Source organism: Acipenser ruthenus, chromosome 15 (genome assembly GCF_902713425.1).
Source record: "Acipenser ruthenus chromosome 15, fAciRut3.2 maternal haplotype, whole genome shotgun sequence".
Classification (NCBI taxonomy): domain Eukaryota; kingdom Metazoa; phylum Chordata; class Actinopteri; order Acipenseriformes; family Acipenseridae; genus Acipenser; species Acipenser ruthenus.
The window spans coordinates 5619959-5641276 of record NC_081203.1 but is presented as its reverse complement, the minus strand read 5'-3'; the positions used below and the strand labels follow the sequence as shown (position 1 = coordinate 5641276).

At 39.6% G+C, this 21318-nt stretch overlaps 1 protein-coding gene across 2 annotated transcripts; it reads left to right on the top strand.

Moving 5' to 3' along the window:
• The first annotated feature begins 12606 nt into the window (after positions 1 to 12606).
• Positions 12607 to 20916, top strand: LOC117422134 (divergent protein kinase domain 1B-like). Of its 2 annotated transcripts, XM_058986997.1 has the most exons (5): positions 12612 to 13243; positions 14398 to 14532; positions 17545 to 17652; positions 18509 to 18685; positions 19204 to 20911. In XM_058986997.1, the coding sequence occupies exons 1-5, from the start codon at positions 13166 to 13168 to the stop codon at positions 20014 to 20016; spliced, it is 1311 nt and encodes a 436-aa protein (XP_058842980.1). In that variant the 5' UTR covers positions 12612 to 13165; the 3' UTR covers positions 20017 to 20911. The 2 variants fall into 2 exon arrangements, with proteins under 2 accessions (XP_058842982.1, XP_058842980.1); XM_058986999.1 differs by lacking the exon at positions 14398 to 14532 and having other exon boundaries at positions 12607 to 13243; positions 19204 to 20916.
• The last annotated feature ends 402 nt before the right edge of the window (positions 20917 to 21318 follow it).

Below are 21318 nucleotides of genomic sequence, written 5' to 3'. Positions count from 1 at the left end.
GCTCTTACAACTAAATTAACTTCCTCTGCAACAAGTATTAGGCCCCTTTACTGTGCCTCTCACTCTAATTCCATGCAGCACAGTTTGTGGGCCACGGAGCCCTAATACCAGCTGCACACGAAAATAATGTTGTGGCAGTTAAAGTAAATCTACAGTATGGACAAATTCTATTGAAACTAGTGGTCGCAGCTGCCAACAGGCATGCCACAGCAAAAAAAAAAAAAAAACTGTAGAAAATCCTCGAAAATTAAAAACCTCTTATCTGGCAACACTGATTACTATGGCTCCTTTAAGAACCTTTGTCAGGTGATCTCTCACTGGTCCCGCCCACTAGTTGAGACACAGCAGAACTGTCTCTCCACGTCGCATGGAATTCACAGGCCAGCTATTTTGAATGTAACTGTACTCACTGTCCTCTGGGTTGTATATGTTATACTGTATTGTTGTGAGCACTGGCGCTGGATAGTCTGTTCCTTGCAGCACATGGAACTGCAGAGGGAAAGGAAGACTGATCTCTGTATATAGATAGTACTGTATGTGCTGCATCAGCTGGCTGTTTTGTAGTCAGTATGTACCAGTCTTAATTGAATCAGTATAACATATATCTTTTTAGTAGAAGGGTAAGTAAAGTAATATGCATGTATGGAATAAGTGGGTAAAAGGTCGTGATCATGTTTAGATAATGACACACCACCACTGACTCAAAGCGTCATGATTCAACACAAGTGTGCCAAAGGGGACGTGTCATAGCGTCCAGCACTGTGTTCGTTTCCTGATCCTTGCTCTCGAAATATCACGAGGGCAGCTATACCAAACATTTCAATATACCTCCTTCAGGAAATCCTCCCTTGTGCTTCCTGAGGTCATTAAACTGTATCAGTATGCTCTGAAAAAAAAAAATTGTGTGTAATAGTCGTCTTTGTTTTTGTTATTTATAATAATTTGCTAAGTCGTGGGTAGGGTGTCTCTGGTCATAGCAGGAGTCAGACCAAACTGCACAAGCACAATAAGAGACTCCCTAGACACAACGTATTAATAGTATTATGTGTGTTCATTCCCAGCCCTGGGATTGTGCATACGGCTTGGCAAATGTATTGTGCTAAATGCAGGATTCGTGTAGAATTAAGAGACCAATTTCATTAGCTTTGTGTGCACTTTCAAATGCTTTAAAGCACCAGAACAGAAGAGTGGGCTGGCAACATCTGATGCCAGGTCAAAGGGCTTTGAGCTGTTCAGAGTACATGCTTCCTTACAAGCACACTGACACAGAATGGTGTGATTAGGATTATTGGGAGCAATTCACTGAGTCTGTCATTCAGAAGGTCGACAGGTCAGTCAACAGACTAAACTCCAAAGATCCATTTGGCTCAAAAACAGACTTGGCACAGAGAGTGACTAGACCAAAACTGGTCTGCCAATAAGGAGCGTTTTCTGGTTTAATGACGGGATTAATTATATGAGTCATCATTTACTATACAATTAAACCTGTAGACTCCGTAGACAGTAGACACCACAGTTTTAAGCACGGCTGGAGGGACTATCCAATAACAGACCTTTGTTTTTTAATGTCTCCTTCAATAGGATAATTCAGGACTCTTAAGAGTGTTTATGTATACCGTGCATCAAAAGAAACTTATCACTATTATAACACATTTATTGGTTTCTTTTCAATCACTCGATCATTCATGCTTGACCATGACACGCTTGAGTGCCTATGACTGAAGCATATGCACTTAATCACCTAATTAGTGAGACAGTTGACTGGACACTGGATATGGAGTGGTTTCAGCTGTTGAATTGCAAGCTTGAATAAAAGCAATAAATAAAATCACAGAAAAAAAAAACAATATGCCACATCTGTCAAGAGAGCAGCGCCTTCGTGCGATCGGCATGTTGGAGGCTGGACTAGGGCAGCGTGCTGTGGCTCGCCGTCTTGGGTGCTCACAGCCAGCAATTTCAAACCTGGCGAGACGGTATAACCAAACACACTCTGTCAATGACAGAGCCACGAACCAGGAGACCAAGAGTCACAACACCTGCCCAAGATCGACAGCAGTGTGGAGTAGTGGTTAGGGCTCTAGACTCTTGACCGGAGGGTCGTGGGTTCAATCCCCAGTAGGGGACACTGCTGTTGTACCCTTGAGCAAGGTACTTTACCTAGATTGCTCCAGTAAAAACCCAACTGTATAAATGGGTAATTGTATGTAAGAATAATGTGATATCTTGTAACAATTGTAAGTCGCCCTGGATAAGGGTGTCTGCTAAGAAATAAATAATAAATACAAATAATAATCATTTTGCAGCATCTTCGTGATGTAAATTGTTAATCGGCACAATACAAAGTCACAGCACCTGCTCTAAAACAGAGTTTGTCATTTTTTCAATCACATCTAGTGAATTGTATCCAAATATAAGTGCTAAGTTTCTTTTGATGCTCAAATATAAGTGCTGAGTTTCTTTTGGTGCTCAGTATATTTCAGCTCTGCTCTTTTGAATGACTATGCAGTCTGGCAGTGAGCATGCTCAGAACGCAAGAGTGTAATGTAAGAGATGAACTCTGGAAGTGGAAACCTTTTCTGATGTGTGAAGGAATTAAAAACTGATATATTATGCTATCTTCAAGGACCCTGCTCTCATGTGTGATGGACCCTCTCCTGATGCCTGGACCAAGATTTTCATTCCAAATATCTGTGTCATTGCTGTTGCAAGCACACCACAATGATCTACTTTAATTCAGAATATTGAAAATTGATAACTCAGTATAATGTTCTAATTATACATCAAAGAGAGCACTGGGGGATTCTTATACTCTGGAGCAGAACGGAGAATGTAATTGATGAATGTAATAGGGCAGCAGTGTGGAGTAGTGGTTAGGGCTCTGGACTCTTGACCGGAGGGTCTTGGGTTCAATCCCCGGTAGGGACACTGCTGTTGTACTGCTGTTGTACCCTTGAGCAAGGTACTTTACCTAGATTGCTCCAGTAAAAACCCAACTGTATAAATGGGTAATTGTATGTAAAAATAATGTGATATCTTGTAACAATTGTAAGTCGCCCTGGGTAAGGGCGTCAGCTAAGAAATAAATAATAATAATAATAATAATAATAAAAAAAGAGATTGGAAATGATAATCTGAATTAAAAGTGGTATAGCTTTCAAACAGGATCATCTAATTAATTGATAATGCCTGCTGATGATACAGGCATGTGGTGCATTCATTTGAACATTGTTAAAAACAGACAGCTGTGAATTTAATATTTGCTCTGCAGGGATCATCAGCATTTGCAGTCAGACAGTAGGGGGCACTATAACTGTTTGCATAAGCCGCACACCTGTGTACTTTCCCTCAATTATTGCAGCAGTGTTCCTTTACAAAAGTTAATCTGACCAAAGGTTTGCCCTAATCTTTCAGTACAGGCATAGCATGGGCTTGTCTGATCTAGACTGTGTCTGTGTCATATACTATGCCTGTATGTCTATGACAACTAGCGCAGAAGAGCAGCATCTGTAGTCAGGTGAAAGCACCTTAACACAGCCAACTAGTATTCTCTGTTTAATGGCATACAGTGACCCTCTGGACTGTATTGAGACCTGCCTTTAAATGCATTCACTCTTGTGATTTATCAACCAGTCAGTCAGTGCAGTCTTGGTTATATATATGAATCAGTGGTTGGAAATTCTGGCCTGTGATTGGTTAAAACCTCACCATAGGAGGTCAGTAGGCTCCGTCTGTCATGTGATTGGTTCACATCACTGTCAGTCCCGCCCCTTTTCAAAGGAACGCCTTTCTCCCCTGCACTCCTCACAACAAGAGAAAATGGCTGAACACTGATTCTGTGACTTCACTTTCACTGTTTTCTGACTTTATGAAATTCAAACAAATTCAACTCGACGAAAACAAATATGAACTGGATTAGGCAGCAGTCAGCAAACCAGACGGAGATGGAGAAAAACTTTGAGAACTATGCGACTTCAAAAACATTTTCTGTTATTTATTTATTTATTTACTTATGCTATATAAGCTATATTTAAATATATAAGTCAAAATTTATTTACATATGCTGTCTCAGCTATATTTAAACAACATATATAGTCATATTTACTTTATATCTTATCACTCTATAATTAGTAAGATAATGTACAAATTGAATTAGACATTAATCAATGCTATTCTGTCTCCCTTTCCCGTTCCATTACCATAACAACTAAAACATCCATAGCAACCAAAGGGCCTACAGCATCTAGAGCCAAATTCAATTCTATTGTCCGGAGATAGTAATGGGTTATCCCTAATCTGTTTTCTACAGAACTGCCACCTGATTGGCTGATGTTTGAAAGGCTATATCTTGGGATTTTTTATTATATTAACCTCCTGTTTCTAATGCCTGTCATTAAATATGTTTACCCTTGGTGTGTATGTTACCTGTACTTTTTGTACAAGACTCTGGTGATCATACAGGGAACACAAACTCCTATTGTGCAGGCTTTAAGTTTACATGACCTCAGTAAATATCGTAAGTCCCCTGCAGAGATGAACAAGGCATGACAAATATATGTGCAGCTCCTTCTGAAGATCCCACTAACTGCATTAGAACACACCTGTACTAGTCTCTTTTATGTTTTTATATTTATGTTTTTAGAAAATAAAACATAACCATGGGTACATTCAGATATCTACTGTCACAATGAATACAGGTATGGCAAGTTATTAATATTATTATGTACAAAATAGAGAAGGTATATTTAACATTTGCAGGTACAATAATGAGACCATACTTTTGAATACTGCACAGCAACGTACTTACCTGTAATGCTTTTACTTCCCAAAGTGATGTTAAGTAAAGTGGAAATCAGTTATATGATGTATAAGTAATATCAAGCTTAGTGTGACAATGACTGAAGCGATTTGATCCTCACTGTCTTCTATTATATTTCAGTGTGCTATAGCTCTTGCTGCTTCTGCAGATTATAGAAGGAGTCTTTTTACTTTGCAGAGTGACAGTTAGTGTAGTAAGAGGGCTTCAGAGAGGAAGGATGCTTCTGTGCCTGTAGCTGAACCTTTAGAGAATGTCCCCTTCATTCACTGTGTGCACAAATTTACCATGTTGCGTTTCCTATCTATGTATCTATTTTATAAGACATATATGTTTTCAAGGTTACGACAGGGCAACTTCTCGAGCTCCAGAGAGTTCAAACAAACTGTTTTAAAATTTCTAAAAAATTACATTTGTGATCGAAGGGGATATAAACCAACTGGATAGCCAACATGGCTTGTGGAGGGGAAGTGCACAGGTAGAATGCAGTAAACCGTCACTCAGGAGTCATATTTTAGTATGAAAAGTGAACACTGGAGCTTAGTGTTGTAATAACAGACAATTGTTATGATGCGTTTGTATAATGCACTGGTGGGACTGCCCTCAGTTCAGGTCCCTGCAATACAAAAAGGACAGTGTGGCCTTGGAGGAGAGCAACCACACCAATCCCTTAAAGGACTGAGCTATGAAGACAGTAAGGTGCAGTATAGGAGACACTACCTGCACTACCTGGCTATGCTGGTGATGCTGAGTCATTTGGATCTTTAAGATATTTTAAAACCTTGGTTATCACAGGTGCCATTGTTAATATTGCATTATTTAAAAATAAAATAGTCCAAATGTCGTTTTATCTTCTGTTAAAGTGGAAAGTGCCGAATCAAGTTCAGTAGCCAGCACTGCTTAAAAAGGGTTAGTTGAGGATATTTTTCTAGTTTTTGTTTGTATGTTTTTTGGGTTTTAACAGTTCGCTTCCTCAGCTCAATGTAGTTTTTCCAGGAACGAGTTCATCAAGCCGTGAACATTACTGGTAGCAGCTGCTGGAACCTGCTGAGGGAAATCAATTTATTAGACACAAACAATTTAATAGATACAAATGCTGCTATGGACTAAACCAAACAAACAAAAATAAATCCAGATTACAGATGCAGGGACTGTAATCAATATTTCATCCCATTGCAGCGTAGCATGAGTTCAACACATCAGATTATAATAAAAAAAAAAAACTGTATGTAAAACTTGTATCTACTACCTCCTGTCTTTTTGTATTCCTTTATATCATTTATATTCTCCTAAGATTTCATTTATTATGCGTGTTCTGCTTTCCAGCAAAAATTGCTTCTGATTCCCTGGAGCGGGGAAGTATATCAGTGTTGCACAGGTTTGAGGAGTCTTTTCAGAAGAAATGCTGGAATGTTTTGTTAATAATGAATAATGAACAGGGAAAAAAACTATAGAGAATCTGTGACTAGCCTGGGAATAGCTCAGATGTCCTACAGGACGAGATTGATATCACTTAGATATGTGTGGGGTATGTGTGGGGTACCAGCATGCAATCTGCTTGCTTGCAGGGGGTACAGATAGCATGACAGATAGACAGGGCTTGTGGGGATTCAAATTCCAGGCTGTCAGCACAGTAGGGGGTTTGTAAATGTATTTTCATCTAAGCCTTTTATAATGCAGTGACTTCCGGGTTATCATCGAAAAGGAATAACGGATCTGTGTAGATGGACAAAGGATCAGATGTCCTCTGCCCTTAACCTCTGAATGAATTATTGATTACATGCCCTGTTTCATATAAAGTATAACTAAGTGCTGGAGAAAATGATACTGTATTGCAGATGAGGAGACCCACTCTACCCTGATTCGTTTTTTTAAGTATCAGTCTGCATTGGCCAGCATTGTAAAAACAGATGGTACAGCATAGTAAAACTATATAGTAAAATGATGGGAAACAGTGCAAATTTACTATATTGAGTTTAGATTGATTGCAAGTGCATGCATACTGCATCTGTACATTGTCACTATATACATGTTTTACATTACATTGTGATGGTTCTTAATGCAATTACTCACATATTATTATTTTTTTTATTTTTTGTTAAGATGCTTTGGCTTTCAGTTCTAGTTGTCTGCCATAGACACTAGTGCACGGCTATGTGATGCCATCAAAACAAAAAGACTAGCTTTTGAAGAGAACTGAAGAGCAGCCCCAGAATCAGACCTCAACAAGACTAAGTATTTGAGTCGTTGCAATAAGAGCCAATCAGAATGCAAACATCATAAAAATGTAAGAGGAAGAATACGAAAATGCCATTGAAGCTTCTTACTACAAATCCCCTAGTGATTGCTTTCTGTTCTGACCAAATACAGTGCACTCCCTCTTCAGAGAGAGAGATGGCGTCCTAACACACACACACACACACAGAATCAGGATGGGAGCCGGGCCCTTGAGAGACTGAGTTTATTAGTAAAGGCTAACTCTGTATATCAGAGTTAACACACCACACTACAGGGAATACAAACCAGGCTGCCTCAGAACTAAACGGGGTGGGAAAGTCAAGCTGAGGCTCTAATGCTATTGTCAGTCAGGGCTGTACCTCGGAATTAAGGACATTTGAGAGGTCTGGCTGGCAGAAAGTTTAAGGACAAATGCTGAAGTTGGAGCACAGTTTAGGAAATGATCCAATGTTTCACATGTGTAAAATAGGGCAACATTTCTTTAAATCCGAATAAAGGAAGATGCAATGCAAAATCTGGCTAAAGTGCCACTTAGTGGATATAAATAAAAAGGAATTAGAAGAAATATGAGCTATGGGTTGTATTCATAAAGCATTAGCATGCCATTAAATTTATAGGATTTTGCTGTACAATTGCTTATAATACTGCCACTCTAAAGTTCACAAATACTGCCCATAGTGTTTGATTTATTTTCCCATGAGTATTAACTGCAGATCGATTTGGCATTTTGTGCTTCATCTAGAGGAGAAAGATTATCATTTTGATTAACTGCTTGGAATGCAATTTGTTCTGTATTTTTTGGGTCGGTTTCTATTTTTATCCAGTGTTGCAATGTCAGTTCGCTTTCCTGGAGCTGTCACTACGCTTGAAGAAACTTGCATTCTATTAAACAGGAGGCTCAGCGGGGATTGCATACTTAAAGAGTACTTCAAGGTACATTGTCTGCTATACTATACCACAGTTATCTTTTTGAAGGCCATTAGACTTCTTATAGGGAAGATAATAAATCATGTGACTGTGGTATGTATTTTAAACATGGTTCACAGTGTGCTAATTCACTCTAAATAAATGTTGTTCCAAATTCGCCCAATAGAAGTTTTAAATCTATATTTTCCAACTTTTCGCAGTTAAATTAATTACATTTTGTTTGTTTATTTGCAAACGGCTCTTTAAGGTCTTCTATAGCAATGCAGTGAAAAGTTTATGTTCTTAAAAAAATGACTTGACAACATAAGAGCATAAGAAAAGTTACAAACAAGATAAGGCCATTCTGTGCATGAATTCTCATCCAGTTCTTGTAGCTGATTAACCCGAGAACTTTGTCTAGTTGACTCTTAAAGAACCCCAATGACTGGGCTTGGCAACCCATATACTCACTACTCTGTGTCAAAAAAAAACTGTAACAAATACAAACCAACACTTACAATCATAATCATTTTTGGTGCCCCTGAATACTTCTCTCTGGACTGACCAGTAGACAGATCAATACATTGCATACTGACACCAGTATACATATCTGTAACTATCAGCAAACTCTAATTTGATGAATTCAGTGTTATTGCCAAGTTGGTTAAACACAAGGTTTTTTTTTGTTATACAAAAAGAAAGACTGACTGTTTTTAACCATTTGGCTCATGGAATCTCAAGCTATTTCTAGGGGACTTGCCCTAGAATTTTATTTTTCCCTTGGCTTCAAAATGAAATAAAAGATTTTGAAATGGAATTGATCAAGCTCCCGAGCACAGAGCTGGCAGCTGGTATTTGTCAGGTTGCCAAAGCCAGGGTTTGTTGCGGTTCTCTAAGTCTGAAAAGCAAATCAGAGGCTTATTAGGAGTTTGGTCACGTTCCTTTGATAGGCAGGCATGCCGTCGATGCAGCAGCGCAGGATTAGCATTGAAGTGATATGGGGCTTTGCAATCCACAGCCCAGGGCTTCATAAACACACAGCTACCTCGAAAACACAAAGCCAATACCGGAAATCTTTTACTACACCTGTCAGTCCCCATGTGTAGTACTGTTCAGGAGAGTGAAAGAAACATACATCATTGTAAATGTGCACTAGTTTTATAACATTAACATTTATTTCATAAGAAAGCACTTTCACATCAAGACCTACTAAAATCTGGTACAACATGACAACAGCCATTTTAGATCTTTTATCACTGCTTGTGATTCCTGGGATTATGAATCTACACCTTTATTTAAACATTAAATAAAAGCCATATCAACTATATCGATTAAGTTTAACACACTTCTCAAGTTGTTTTTGTAGAAGAGGCAAAAGTTGATTAAGTTGAAATAGTTTTTAGTTTAAATAAATTACAGGTGTTAAAGGTGTAATGATCAAAATCACATTAGCCCAATAACATTCTCACAAGAGTCTTTTATGGTTTTGCTGTTGCTCTCCATTCCTGCACTCCAGGTAACCTCCAGGCTTCTGCCCTCAACCTGGTAAAGCATGGGAGTGAAACTGAAGAGTCAGGTACTAGAAAGCAGCAGTTGAGTTTCAGTTTAGACTTTTAAAATTTACAGTTAGCTGCCCATGAAGGAGCATGATGAGATGTAAACTTGCTGACTGCTGACTGTTTCCACAAAGAACACCATTGATTGCTTCATTTCAAACCATGCAAATCAATTTGCAAATGATTTTCAGACAAATACACACCATCATCATTGTAACTATCAAAGCATGCAATTAGAGTGAGGGCGCACTGTTCAGACTTATACAGCCTTGTCTTTTCTGGAGTACGGTAACAGCTTTGAATAACGCTTGCTGATACAACAGAAACTGCAATGATAATCCACCGCCATTGGCATTTGCTGTGTAAATAATGCTCATGCCAGGAGAGATAGCAAGCATATCCTTTTATAAGTCTCAAATAAACATATTTTAAACACGTGACAAGTTTTAGCTATTTTTGCCTGTTTTTCACTGTTGTTAGATTTGTGGCTATAACTTTTTAACTATAAAGGTTACAGGTACATGTCATACATGAAATGAATGTGCATACACTAGGCTTCCATAAAAAAAAAACGTGAAATAGTCTGAATTCACCCTGTTCAATATAGATAACAAAAACCACAAAAAAAGAGAGATGCTTTTTAGAAAAAAAAACATTATTTATTATTTGTAAAAAAAATATTTTAGCATAGCCAGCTCAAATCTGATAATGCACAATGAAACTTTGACATGTAGGGAACATGGGGGAAAAATTGAACAAACTAGATTAAAAATAAAGGAATTATGGCCATATATAGAAAAGGGATCAAAAGCAATAAAAAAACTGATTAATTTAAAATGTGCAAAAGAAAACAAAAAAAGAAAAGAATAAAAACATTCAAATTATTTGTCCCAGGCACCCTGATCATGTGGCACAAGATGGGGCTGTTCACTGTGGCTTGAATAGCCAGCAAGGTGGTGACCAGGGCAACATAACCCTAAACAGCTCTGGTCTCGTGCCTCTGATCCACAAACATACACAATATATATATATATATATATATATATATATATATATATATATATATATATATATATATATATATATCATCGGAAAGCAGGTCCTTGTGCCTACGATGTCATCACTTCTCTATTCGTAACGATTTTGTGTGAAAATGTTTGTTTACTGCACTGAGGTAGGTCTGTCAGCAGCAAAATGTAAAAACACTCGCATTCAAGGTTATCTCCTAATATGGTCATCTACCGGAAATACACAAGTAGGACCTTGTTTTAAAGGTCCTCTTTCCAATGACATATCGCATATATCAGGGCTGTCTCTCACAATGCCTGAGTAGAAAGAGTTAAATCAATGTCCTATTGTAAGTGCCTCTGCATATAATGCACAGTTCACAGCCTACCTCTGTAAAGTGCTTTGTGATGGTGGACCACTATGAAAGATACTATATAAAAATAAAGATATTATTATAATATTATAACTCTCTCAAAACCCTTACCCTTAGTTTTGATAAAGAAATGAACAGGGTGTATCCAAAAGGAGGCTTGAAACCTCAAACCTACAGATATACTGTACATGTACTGTACTGCACTGTATTCACTTCATATATTCCATGCAAGCCTGCGCTGATTCTGACAAGATGGGTGACTGGGATCATTAAAGTATCCCTCGATTTCAGAAGCACAAAACAGTTCTTAGTAAGAGTCACTTACCACTGAAACCCAGTGAGAAGGTGCCATATTAGACTCTAATCTCCAGCCTCTGGGGGATGTGTATCTTGAGCCTGGCCTGCTTATTCAATAATGCATCAAAGTTCCCAGTAACATGCAAGTGTCTCCAGTTAAAGCCACTGGTAGAATGCCTCCCTCTGACCTTGAGGTAGGAGAGATTTAATTTATCGGCAGTCATGAGCAGGCTGAACAGTCAAATGAAAGGATTAGCCCACAGAGAATCTCAGGGCACACTCTAAAGGACTGGCACTCTGACAGCTTTCTTTTGGTTCATTTCAATAGGGTGTTGTTGCAGGGATCAGTTCCCTTTCTTCTTGACCTTTTATTTTTAAAATCCTACTGGGGTGCCAGTGAAGGAAACCATAGCGCAGAGATTAGCAGACAATACATTGTGTTTGGAACTAATAATGCACACTGGTTTTAATACTGGACCTAATACTGATAAGGCACCGAGGTTCATACTATTGCAATATATCCCATTCAGTCCTGGCTTGTTTTTCTGTATGCATTGAAAACCCATGGGTAACATGACCATAGCTGTGGCGACAGGGCCTGAAAAGGTTAATGACTAGGACATGCCTCCTCCCTCCTCCTTACTCATTCAGGAGTATTGGTCAAGTGTGTGTGTTTAAAAAAAAAAAAAAAGAAATCCATCTTCCTACTGAAACTAGGAGCAGACCCATTTGCGCCTGAATTAAATAGAAGTTTATAGCGCCACCACGGCTGTGCTTTATAATGGTTATGGCCACTCCGTCATTTTAGATTTAATTTAGGCCACTGGTGACATAGTGGGAAGGTTTTAAGAGCGAGGAATCTCGCTAAATCTACACAGGACAGTGAACAATGATTCATTATAAAAGAATAAGCTTTTTTTTTTTTTGTTATGTTAGTGTTACGAAGGTGGGAATGTTTTTTTAATATGTATGGAAATGATTATTAATAGAGATGTGACGTCCTTCATAACTAACCCAAGCTTTTGTTTTTGTTAAAAGGGGAAGTATAAAGCAGCGCGCCAATGAACGATCCAGGTGGCAATATTCCAAAAATAAACAGGAAGCACGTGACTAGTACTAGCAGATCTAAAATTGTTGCACTAAGAATCTTGGCTCTAACCGAAACTGTTTGCTATATTTAAAAAAAAAAAAAGTTTAAAATGTAATCTGTTTTGGAAAACAATATGATGCATAATATGACAGCCCAATGGTAAATAAATAATGGCAACATGTATCACGTATGTAATATCTGCACACTATTACCAAGTGTCTCTTGGTTATAGTAGCAGTACTGTACCAACTCGTCTTATATGTCTTGGAAAAAAAAACATTTAGGTCGGAGGCTGAAAAACGAGGAACAGTCAGAGCGTCACTTCCCCTTTAATTAATGCCAATGTCAATGCTTGTTTGCTCCTCTGGCAACGCAGACTCTGCATCTCGCTTCCAGCGTTTGAGCACCAGTGCTAAAAGGAAAAAGACCGTCAGAAACTCATTCTAATCTACCCGATGGACCTTAACGAAATGTATACATTTCAAACTGGTGGCGCGACGGATGCTGTTTAAACCTTACAGCGCGTGATGTTTATCATCATTTGATGTATTTTTAATTAACAGAATTAGTTTATTGTTCGTACGTTGGTTGCATTGTTCAGGTTGTTGTGTGTGTATGCTGTTTTGCCTTGATAGAGAAACAATGAACAATGCGAGGTGCGGGATCTAACCACTGATTTAAAATATGATTACATCTGTATTTAACAACATAAGACATACATAATCCCGAGACGTCATTACATTGTCGTGTTTCCAAATCGGTCAACAGTTTTGAATGGGAATATAAAGAAGCAATGGAAGCTACAACCACACATCGATATCTAGGATAACACAGTGAGCTCCCTTCTCAGATTATTGACGCTCAGGCTTTCTGTACCGCAGAAAATGATGATGATGATGAGAAGGAGTTTAAGGAGGCTGGTGCATTTGGTGCTGTTTTGCCCACTGTCAAAAAGATTGCAGGTAAGCATTGCACGATTGTAAATATTATAAAATACCATTACTAGCACTGCCAGTATCCAAACTAGCAGCCGCAGACAGGCAAATATAGTACAACTTATAGCACCCGAGTCGTGAATATACAATTATAAAACAAATCATTTGGGTTCCACACCAAAATGCAGTGCTTCCAGGGCGCTAGGCAACTGTCTGGTTCGCAACTAGGGGGCGTTTATTTCAGTACATTTGTGGGGTTATCCAAAATATTGGTATTAAGTAACCATATTGGACTATTATAATAGTGCAAAACTTTTGAAACACGGAATGTATTTTATTGTTATATATTTCATAAGAAATGCGCAAGCAGTTTTGGAGATGCAAACTTGATTACCTCCATAAAGCCAGAAGTCACCACCCATAACTAGTTTCTGAGGCACGCCGCTCAGTAACTTATGCTGTCTGAGGCGCCGTTTCACACACAAGTGTGTCAAATACGGCGAGTTAAGGGTCATGTTTTGGCGCAAGGAATCAAGTTGCGGCGCAAAAAGTCATGGTTGGTGAGGGAGGGGGCGCAAAGGGTCATGGTTGGTGAGGGAGGGGCGCAAAGGGTCATGGTTGGTGAGGGAGGGGGCGCAAAGGGTCATGGTTGGCGAGGGGGGAGTCAGGTTATGTTGCGGTTCAAATTATTATGGGGATATATAGAGCTTGGGAGAAATGTTTCTATTGAGTCGATGGAGCCCTGTCTAATTTAGCAGATTTTCGCAATGTTAAAAATAAAAAGCATCAAACCTTTTAAGTAAATTTCACATTTGCTGAAGGTCTCTTGAAGAAAACGGCAACATTGACAAATGATGATAACGAAATTATGAAAAAAAAAAAAAAAAAAAAAATTCTGAGCACAGTCCCGTACTGCATTCCCAGCATTCGATACTATCCACCTGCCGTCAATACAGGCCTTCCCCAGTCTAAACACTGCCAGCCATTCCATTCTGAGCTGCTCTTAATTGGTCCTCAGTGTTCAGAACGCAACTCATTTCACTTGTGACCCAAGTCTGGTTCAAACAGTGAAGCATGCCACACAAGACAGTGGGCACTGTCAAGTTTATTATAAAAGTAGAAAACTACAATGTATTAAAACTAGCTCTTCTTGACTCTGAGTTGTGTGTGTCTTCTTACAGAGTCGCATCCCTGCTATCAAAGTGAAGTATCTTTTCCTGGCTTGGCTGGGGATTTTCGTCGGGAGCTGGGTCGTGTACATGCATTATTCATCCTACTCGGAGCTCTGCAGGGGCCATGTCTGTCAGATGATTATCGTAAGTGCTCCTGCCCTTTGAAGTCCCCTCCTCCCTCCTTTCCCTCTCGGCATGGCACAGGCTCCATACAGCGTGCTCTTACCCCCATCCTCACCCACAATTTCATATTTATCAGTCAAACTGTGTTTTTAAAGCGGCTTGCCAGCTACTGACTGATGCGCCATTGGTTTACTGCATGGGTCGCTTGGAACGGCTGTGCACGTTTTCTGTCTCCATTCTGCTCCGTGCAACAGATCCTGAACATGTAATGGGTCTCCTTCTGAAATAAGATCATTCATTTAGAGAACAGTAAAAATAAGGGGCTAGAAAATAGCCATTTCAACATCTGCAGTGGGATTTTATTTAGTACCAAAGCCATGGAACATCACTCCTGCTTAGATAGATGTTTTTTTTTTTTAATATGTGGGTCACAGCTATCGACAGTACACCTTTGAAAACCTATTAAATCTGGCAGCAATAGGACGACAGTGGTGTTTGTCTTCCTAATGGTCATTATATCATGACAAATGCTATGCCGTGATTTCTCTGCCTCATTCGTTTCTGATTACCAGTTTAACCCTGGCCTTGTGCTGCAGCTACTGGCCTTGTTGTTATGAGCTAGTCTCATGTTACAGCTCCTTAATGGTACTATACAAGAGTATTGAAAAATGATTCATTCACAATTTCTAAATACGTTCCTTTTGTAGCAAGCAAAATAATTAAAAAATAAATAAATAAAGAAATCCTATACTTCCATTCGTTACATAGATCAGAAATGTAAAGTTTTGGAAGATGTATAGTAAACATGTATTTGTATTTTAAAACTTGATATCTGATACTGCACTAGGTTTAAAAAAAAAATCTCTGTTTGCAAGTCATGCTTTCAGATAGCATTGCGCTTCCTTGGTCATTTCACCAGTGATGCTGAAATTGCTCAATCGCTACTTTCCCTGTTGACTAACAGCTTTCACTAGTGATATGCTTTGACTCAGAAAACCGGCCGAGGTGAAATGACCTAGGAAGCACAAGTGTAACCGATTTCCTGAGAGAAATGCATGGAAACTGAGAGCTTTCTTTAATCTAATGTAGTTCTAGTTATCTTTTCTTTTTTATTAAATCCATTTAATCAACAAGTGTAACTGGGACTGTTCAATTTACAGCAATTCGTTTACATATAAATATATGTAAACCAAGAATCCCTACCGGGTATTACTGCTTAATACAGTAATACATTAATAAATATAGACACCCTCAAATTTCCACAAGAGATGCAAAAATATGTCAGCTTCATCTCATATCAGCTCTTTGAGCCAAATACTGTCGTAGCTCAAAAGAGTAACATTAGCTCTTCAATTCTAACATGCCAGCTATACATTAGAAGGGTTCCATTTACTGGGAATGGAGGCAATGCATCTTGATCTCAGCTTCAGGCACTTCAGACACTGAAATTGCAAGTACATTGACATTGCTACAGTTGCTTTGAATCTCTTTCAAAGCAGAGTGACGTTTTTCTAAAAACTCCCAATTTCGGTTTAGTTTGTTCAAATGTAAAAATCTTCACAGAAAACATATTCAGTTGCCGATATAAGAAAATAACGTATTAGTTTGAATATAAGAAAATGTAGTTGTATCAATTTGTATCATTTGGACCAATTGAAAACTTTCACAGAATGGAAACATCTAATGCTATATTACAACTGGAGAGGCTCCACCAGACAGATAAAGGAAAATCAAATGACTCCCTTAAATTGTGGGGCCTGTTTTTAAATACATTTTAAGTTACTTAAAAATTGCTAAATAGGTGGCCACTGATTTCAAGGAGTTTACTGTATCAATTTCTATGAGGTTAACTCAAAATGTACACTTTGGTTAGGCTCCCTGTCAACAGCAGCAGTGACAGGGTGACTCTGAATACCCTGCAGAGAAGGAAGGGAAAACAAATTACCCAGGCCTTGTGAAGAGTACTGGCGAAGGCTCATGTGCCCTTTGCTTATTGGCTGCTTGCCTACCTGCCTTTGGGTAATCGGGGGGGGGGGGGGATTGACTCCCAAGGTCAAGACGCCAGAGACCCAGAAAAAGCATGTTGCCTCGGCAACCCCACAATGCATTGAAAGAAGTCATGCGCTTTGTGTAGCAAATAAGGTCTACAAGTTATTGAAAGTATCAGAATCTGGAGATATGCTGTATGGAAGAACCCATCTTTCTGTCAAGTGTTTTTACATGTTGGCTGTAGGTCTGGTGTTGTATTTACAGCCATGGTTGGGATGTCATATTTTCCCTTTTTTTTTCCTTTCCTAACTTGGCTTTTGTTATTCTGTCTGCTTACTCTGTCCCGCTCATTGTCGCAGTACAGTACTGGCAGGATTTCAGATTCAGAGTCTCAAAGGGCTTGTACAGCCAGAGGTGTCTGCCTTCTCTGCAGCACAGTAGAAACGGTGCAACTGCACAAAGCTGTGTGTGGTGAATTCTTAATGAAATACAGTCGTTTTATTATGTAGTAGAACCCCATGCACTAGCTGTGTAAGTCTACCATGGGAAATTTCCACAGTACCATTTGCTGTAACCATTCATTTCATATTGCTTAGCAATACTTAGTAGTGGGATAAATATCCTAATATTCTTGTACTAATGTCTTTTAGAAGCATTTGTGTACTACAAATATATCTGTACAAAGTGAGATTCCTTGTCACCAGGTTTTATGTTTTAGCTAAAGTAAAATGTAAGTAATAAAACTGACAAATGTACTGACTAGAAGTCTTTCTATCTTCATATCAAATTATTTGGTGCAGTACAGGATTTAATTATGCTTGCCTTAATACAGTGTTATATTAAGGCTGAAGGCTGTCTGAAGGCTTGTCTGAATAATGTTTCCACTATATATAAAATACAAATATAGGGAAAGTGTGATATATGTGTTTAAAAATAACGCATGCAAATCCCAAACAATATGTTTTCAGCTAATACATTAACTTGTTCTGTGAGAACTCAAGCCTGTATGTTTCTAATGCCTGTCTGTGGGCTCCCTTGTTTCAGTGTGATCACTACAGAAGGGGGATTATTTCCGGCTCCTCGTGCAGAGATCTGTGTGAGGAAAACAAGCTTGTGTTCCAGCACTGCCTGTCCTCCACGCCCACTTACCAGGTACACACTGACACGCAGTGCATTAACTGCACTACCACAGGAATGAACTCCCATTGCGTAGCAGTTTGCTCCATATCTGGAATGGCTCAAACTGCTGTGCATTTACAGTAGTCGTCCTTGCTGGTAAACTGAAGGTTAAAAGTAAGAAAATGACAGATAAAGAGAAACTAGGCATGGCCTCAATTAATGAAAGAGTATTAAACTAAAATGTAATTGCTTAACTTTTGTTGCTAGAACCCTGATCCATGTTTATTGTTAGGTTACAGGAAGGTTACTTGTGAACTATAAAAGCAATTTCCTTTTTAAATGAATTTAGTAGATGATGTTTGGGAAAAATCTTGGTTGGATATACACAGATTAACCCACTGAGTACCAAATAATATTTTCTTTGAAAAAATCAGAACACAATTTGTCTTTATGTAATTTAGATACATTACATTTAGACCTAACCTTTGCGGTTCCTACAATTAGAGTATGTTATCATGACAGTATAGTTTAAGAGAAAATGACAATGATAGATGCCAGTTATAAATGCTCAGAAAATGTACAAATTAGCCAATGGCACTTAATGGGTTAACCAAGGCTTTTATTAGCTGGTAGCGAGAACCACAGAGAACAAATCTACAAATGTACCGCCACTATCCATAATAACAACAATCTTGGACTTATATAGCGTCTTTCACAGCCAAAACCATCCCGAAGCACTGCACACTAGAATATGGTCCATACTGGGATGGTCCATTGTGGACTGGTGTACGAGATGTCTAGTAGAGCAGGACTAAGGGCTAGGATTGACCGTGTGTATGGGTCGGCCTGTTGCTTTACTTATCCCTGCTCATTTTGAATTGCCCTGCAGGTGTACAGCGGTACCTGGAAGAACAAGGAGGTGATGATAAAGTGTGGGATCGAGGAGCCTCTGAGGGGGGACGGCAGCCCTGACTCTGTGTCCAGGAGGGAGCTGACACTCTTTGATAAGCCCACCAGAGGGACCTCCATGGACGAGTTCCGGGAGATGCTGCTCATCTTCCTGAGAGTCAGTGTTCCAGCCTGGGGATTAGGGATAATGTCTTGAGGGTCTCGTTACATTGAGGTTCAGTGGGCCGTAGTGTCCACTTGATTATACTCACCCCACTTATTAAAAAATCCTGGTCTGTCTAACTGTCCACTTATTTCACTACCTTCCATAAACCCACCAGAAACAGGCCTTTATCCTGTTAGCAGTAATAAGCATATTAATTAATGCTCTACAATCAAGACAAAAGAGAGTAGTACAGCCCTTGCCAATGTACTAGCAATACAAATTATGTTGTATTGATTTCTGTTGTCTCTATACTGTGCAATAAAACTTGTAAGCAATGTATACTACTAGTGCATTGGCAGTGCTGGACTTCTCTTTTTCACACATGAACAATACAGTTAAAAACCCTGCACAGGACAGTAAGATTGATGTGCTCTGTGCAAATACCACCGCACACCACATTTCAATTTATAATTGCTTTTGACTAGAGCATGCAAGTGCATTTAATGAACAGGGATCTCTTGTTCCTCCAGTCCAATCTGGGCGAGCAGCCCTCCCTGGGGAACCTGGTGGGTCGGATCATCTCCCTGGCTGACGTTAATCAGGACGGGAAGGTGTCTCTGGCCGAGGCGAAGTCAGTGTGGGCGCTGCTGCAGGTCAACGAGTTCCTACTCATGGTAGCTCTTCACGAGAAAGAGCACACCCCCAAGCTGCTGGGCTTCTGTGGTGACCTGTATGTGACAGAGCGGGTCGCCCACACCTCGCTGTACCGCCTGGAGGTCCCCCGCTACCTGCAGCCCCTGGTCCCCTCCGCCCTGCACTCCAGTGCCAACAGGTGGCTGGCACCAGCCTGGCCCAGACGAGCTAAGATCACCATTGGGCTGCTGGAATTCGTGGAGGAGATCTTCCATGGCTCCTACGGCAGCTACTACATCTGCGACGCCAGCCTCCGCCACGTGGGCTACAACAGCAAATACGACTGCAAGATGACGGACCTTCGGAGCGTGGCCACTGAGATGGCCGTCCGGGGATTCTTGAAGAACCGCCACTGCGAGCACAACAGCGACTGCACCTATGGGAAGGACTGCACAGCCACTTGTGATAAGCTGGTCAAGCAGTGCAACGGGGAGGTGGTGCAGCCCAACCTGGCCAAGGTGTGCCACCTCCTGCAGGGATACCTGCTCTTCGGGGCCCCACCCGAGATCAACGAGGATCTCCAGAAGCAGCTGCGGACTTGCATCACCTTGAGCGGCCTGGCCAGCCAGATGGAGGTCCACCATTCACTGGTGCTCAACAACCTGAAAACCCTGCTGTGGAAGAAGATCTCCAACACAAAGTATTCCTGAAACCTGCTCATGTCTTTCTGGATGTGAGGACCTTTTAACACAGATATGCCTGAATTGTAATTCCAAGTGACCTAAATGTAGGACAGTCGGCATATCTGGGTTTAATGGAGGGAATGTTTGTATATGCCTCCTGTATCTAGTCACTGTTTTCTAATCGTTTCAACTCATCTGCGGAACCACTACTCCCTTCCAGGATACCAGGTATTAAAAACATTAGTGTCAGAGAGCTCAATGGACCACTTCACTGGCTATGAGTTTATGATCAGGCTTGACTGAACCTTGTTGCCAGTCTAGAGTGGACGAAGCCCTTATCTTAAGGTCTAAATAGTTCTAGAAACTTACAAACAGCACTTATCTAGCCTAAAAACGTCGAAATCTTTCCATTCGATAGACTTTGAGATTCGATTCTGCGTGACATTTAAGTCCTTGGATGAGAGGGTGGCATTTTATTTATTTTAGTCACTCTTGTTTTCAAGCACTATGAATTTTGTGAAATTATTACAACACTGAAGCCACTTCAGTGGCCAACTGCAGTGAACGCAAGTCAGTAGAAACAGAGTAGTTTGTTAGATAAAATGCAGTATTCCACACCTCTTTCCATTGTAACACAGCTCAATGTTTTTTCATTAAAAAAAAAATACATTAAAAAAGTAGCTTTAATTGTGTATTTGTGAGTGTGCATTTAGTGTGTGTGTGTATATGCATGTGCAGTATTTCTTTTTATTTTTGGTTAGTAAATTCAAGCTCAGTCTGTAGCTAGCATGAAAGGGGATCCCCCTCTTGGGATATAGTGGAGGCAATCCTATGTACATCTGGAGGTGTCTGTCACACTTGCTGGTCAAATTCTTATTCTGTACTGTTGATATGTCATGGTGGAAAACATTTTTTTTTTTGCTGTTTTATGTAGTTTATGGATGTCCCCTGTCAAAGGTAAGAATCAGAAATACAATTACTGTTATGTATAGATTCAGAACATGCTTATATTTTGATTCTTTAACAAATATTGAAATAAGTACAAAAATGTACTCAGTACAATAGCTCTGTTGATTCACATTCAGTACCATATCCCTGAAGATCTATTATATCTAGTATTGTTTTGCAACCTCTTTGGTATTGAGAAAGTTTTAAACAGCAGAAATGTAAAGGTTGAAACATGTCATTTTTAAGAACACATTTCATGTGATCCTATTTTAAAGCATGTTTCCATGTGGTTCACACTAACTAATCTATTTGAATGATGCAGGGGCATGCCTGTAATTGTCTGGCTTATGAAGTCAACCTCGTATCAAGCTACCTGGTTGA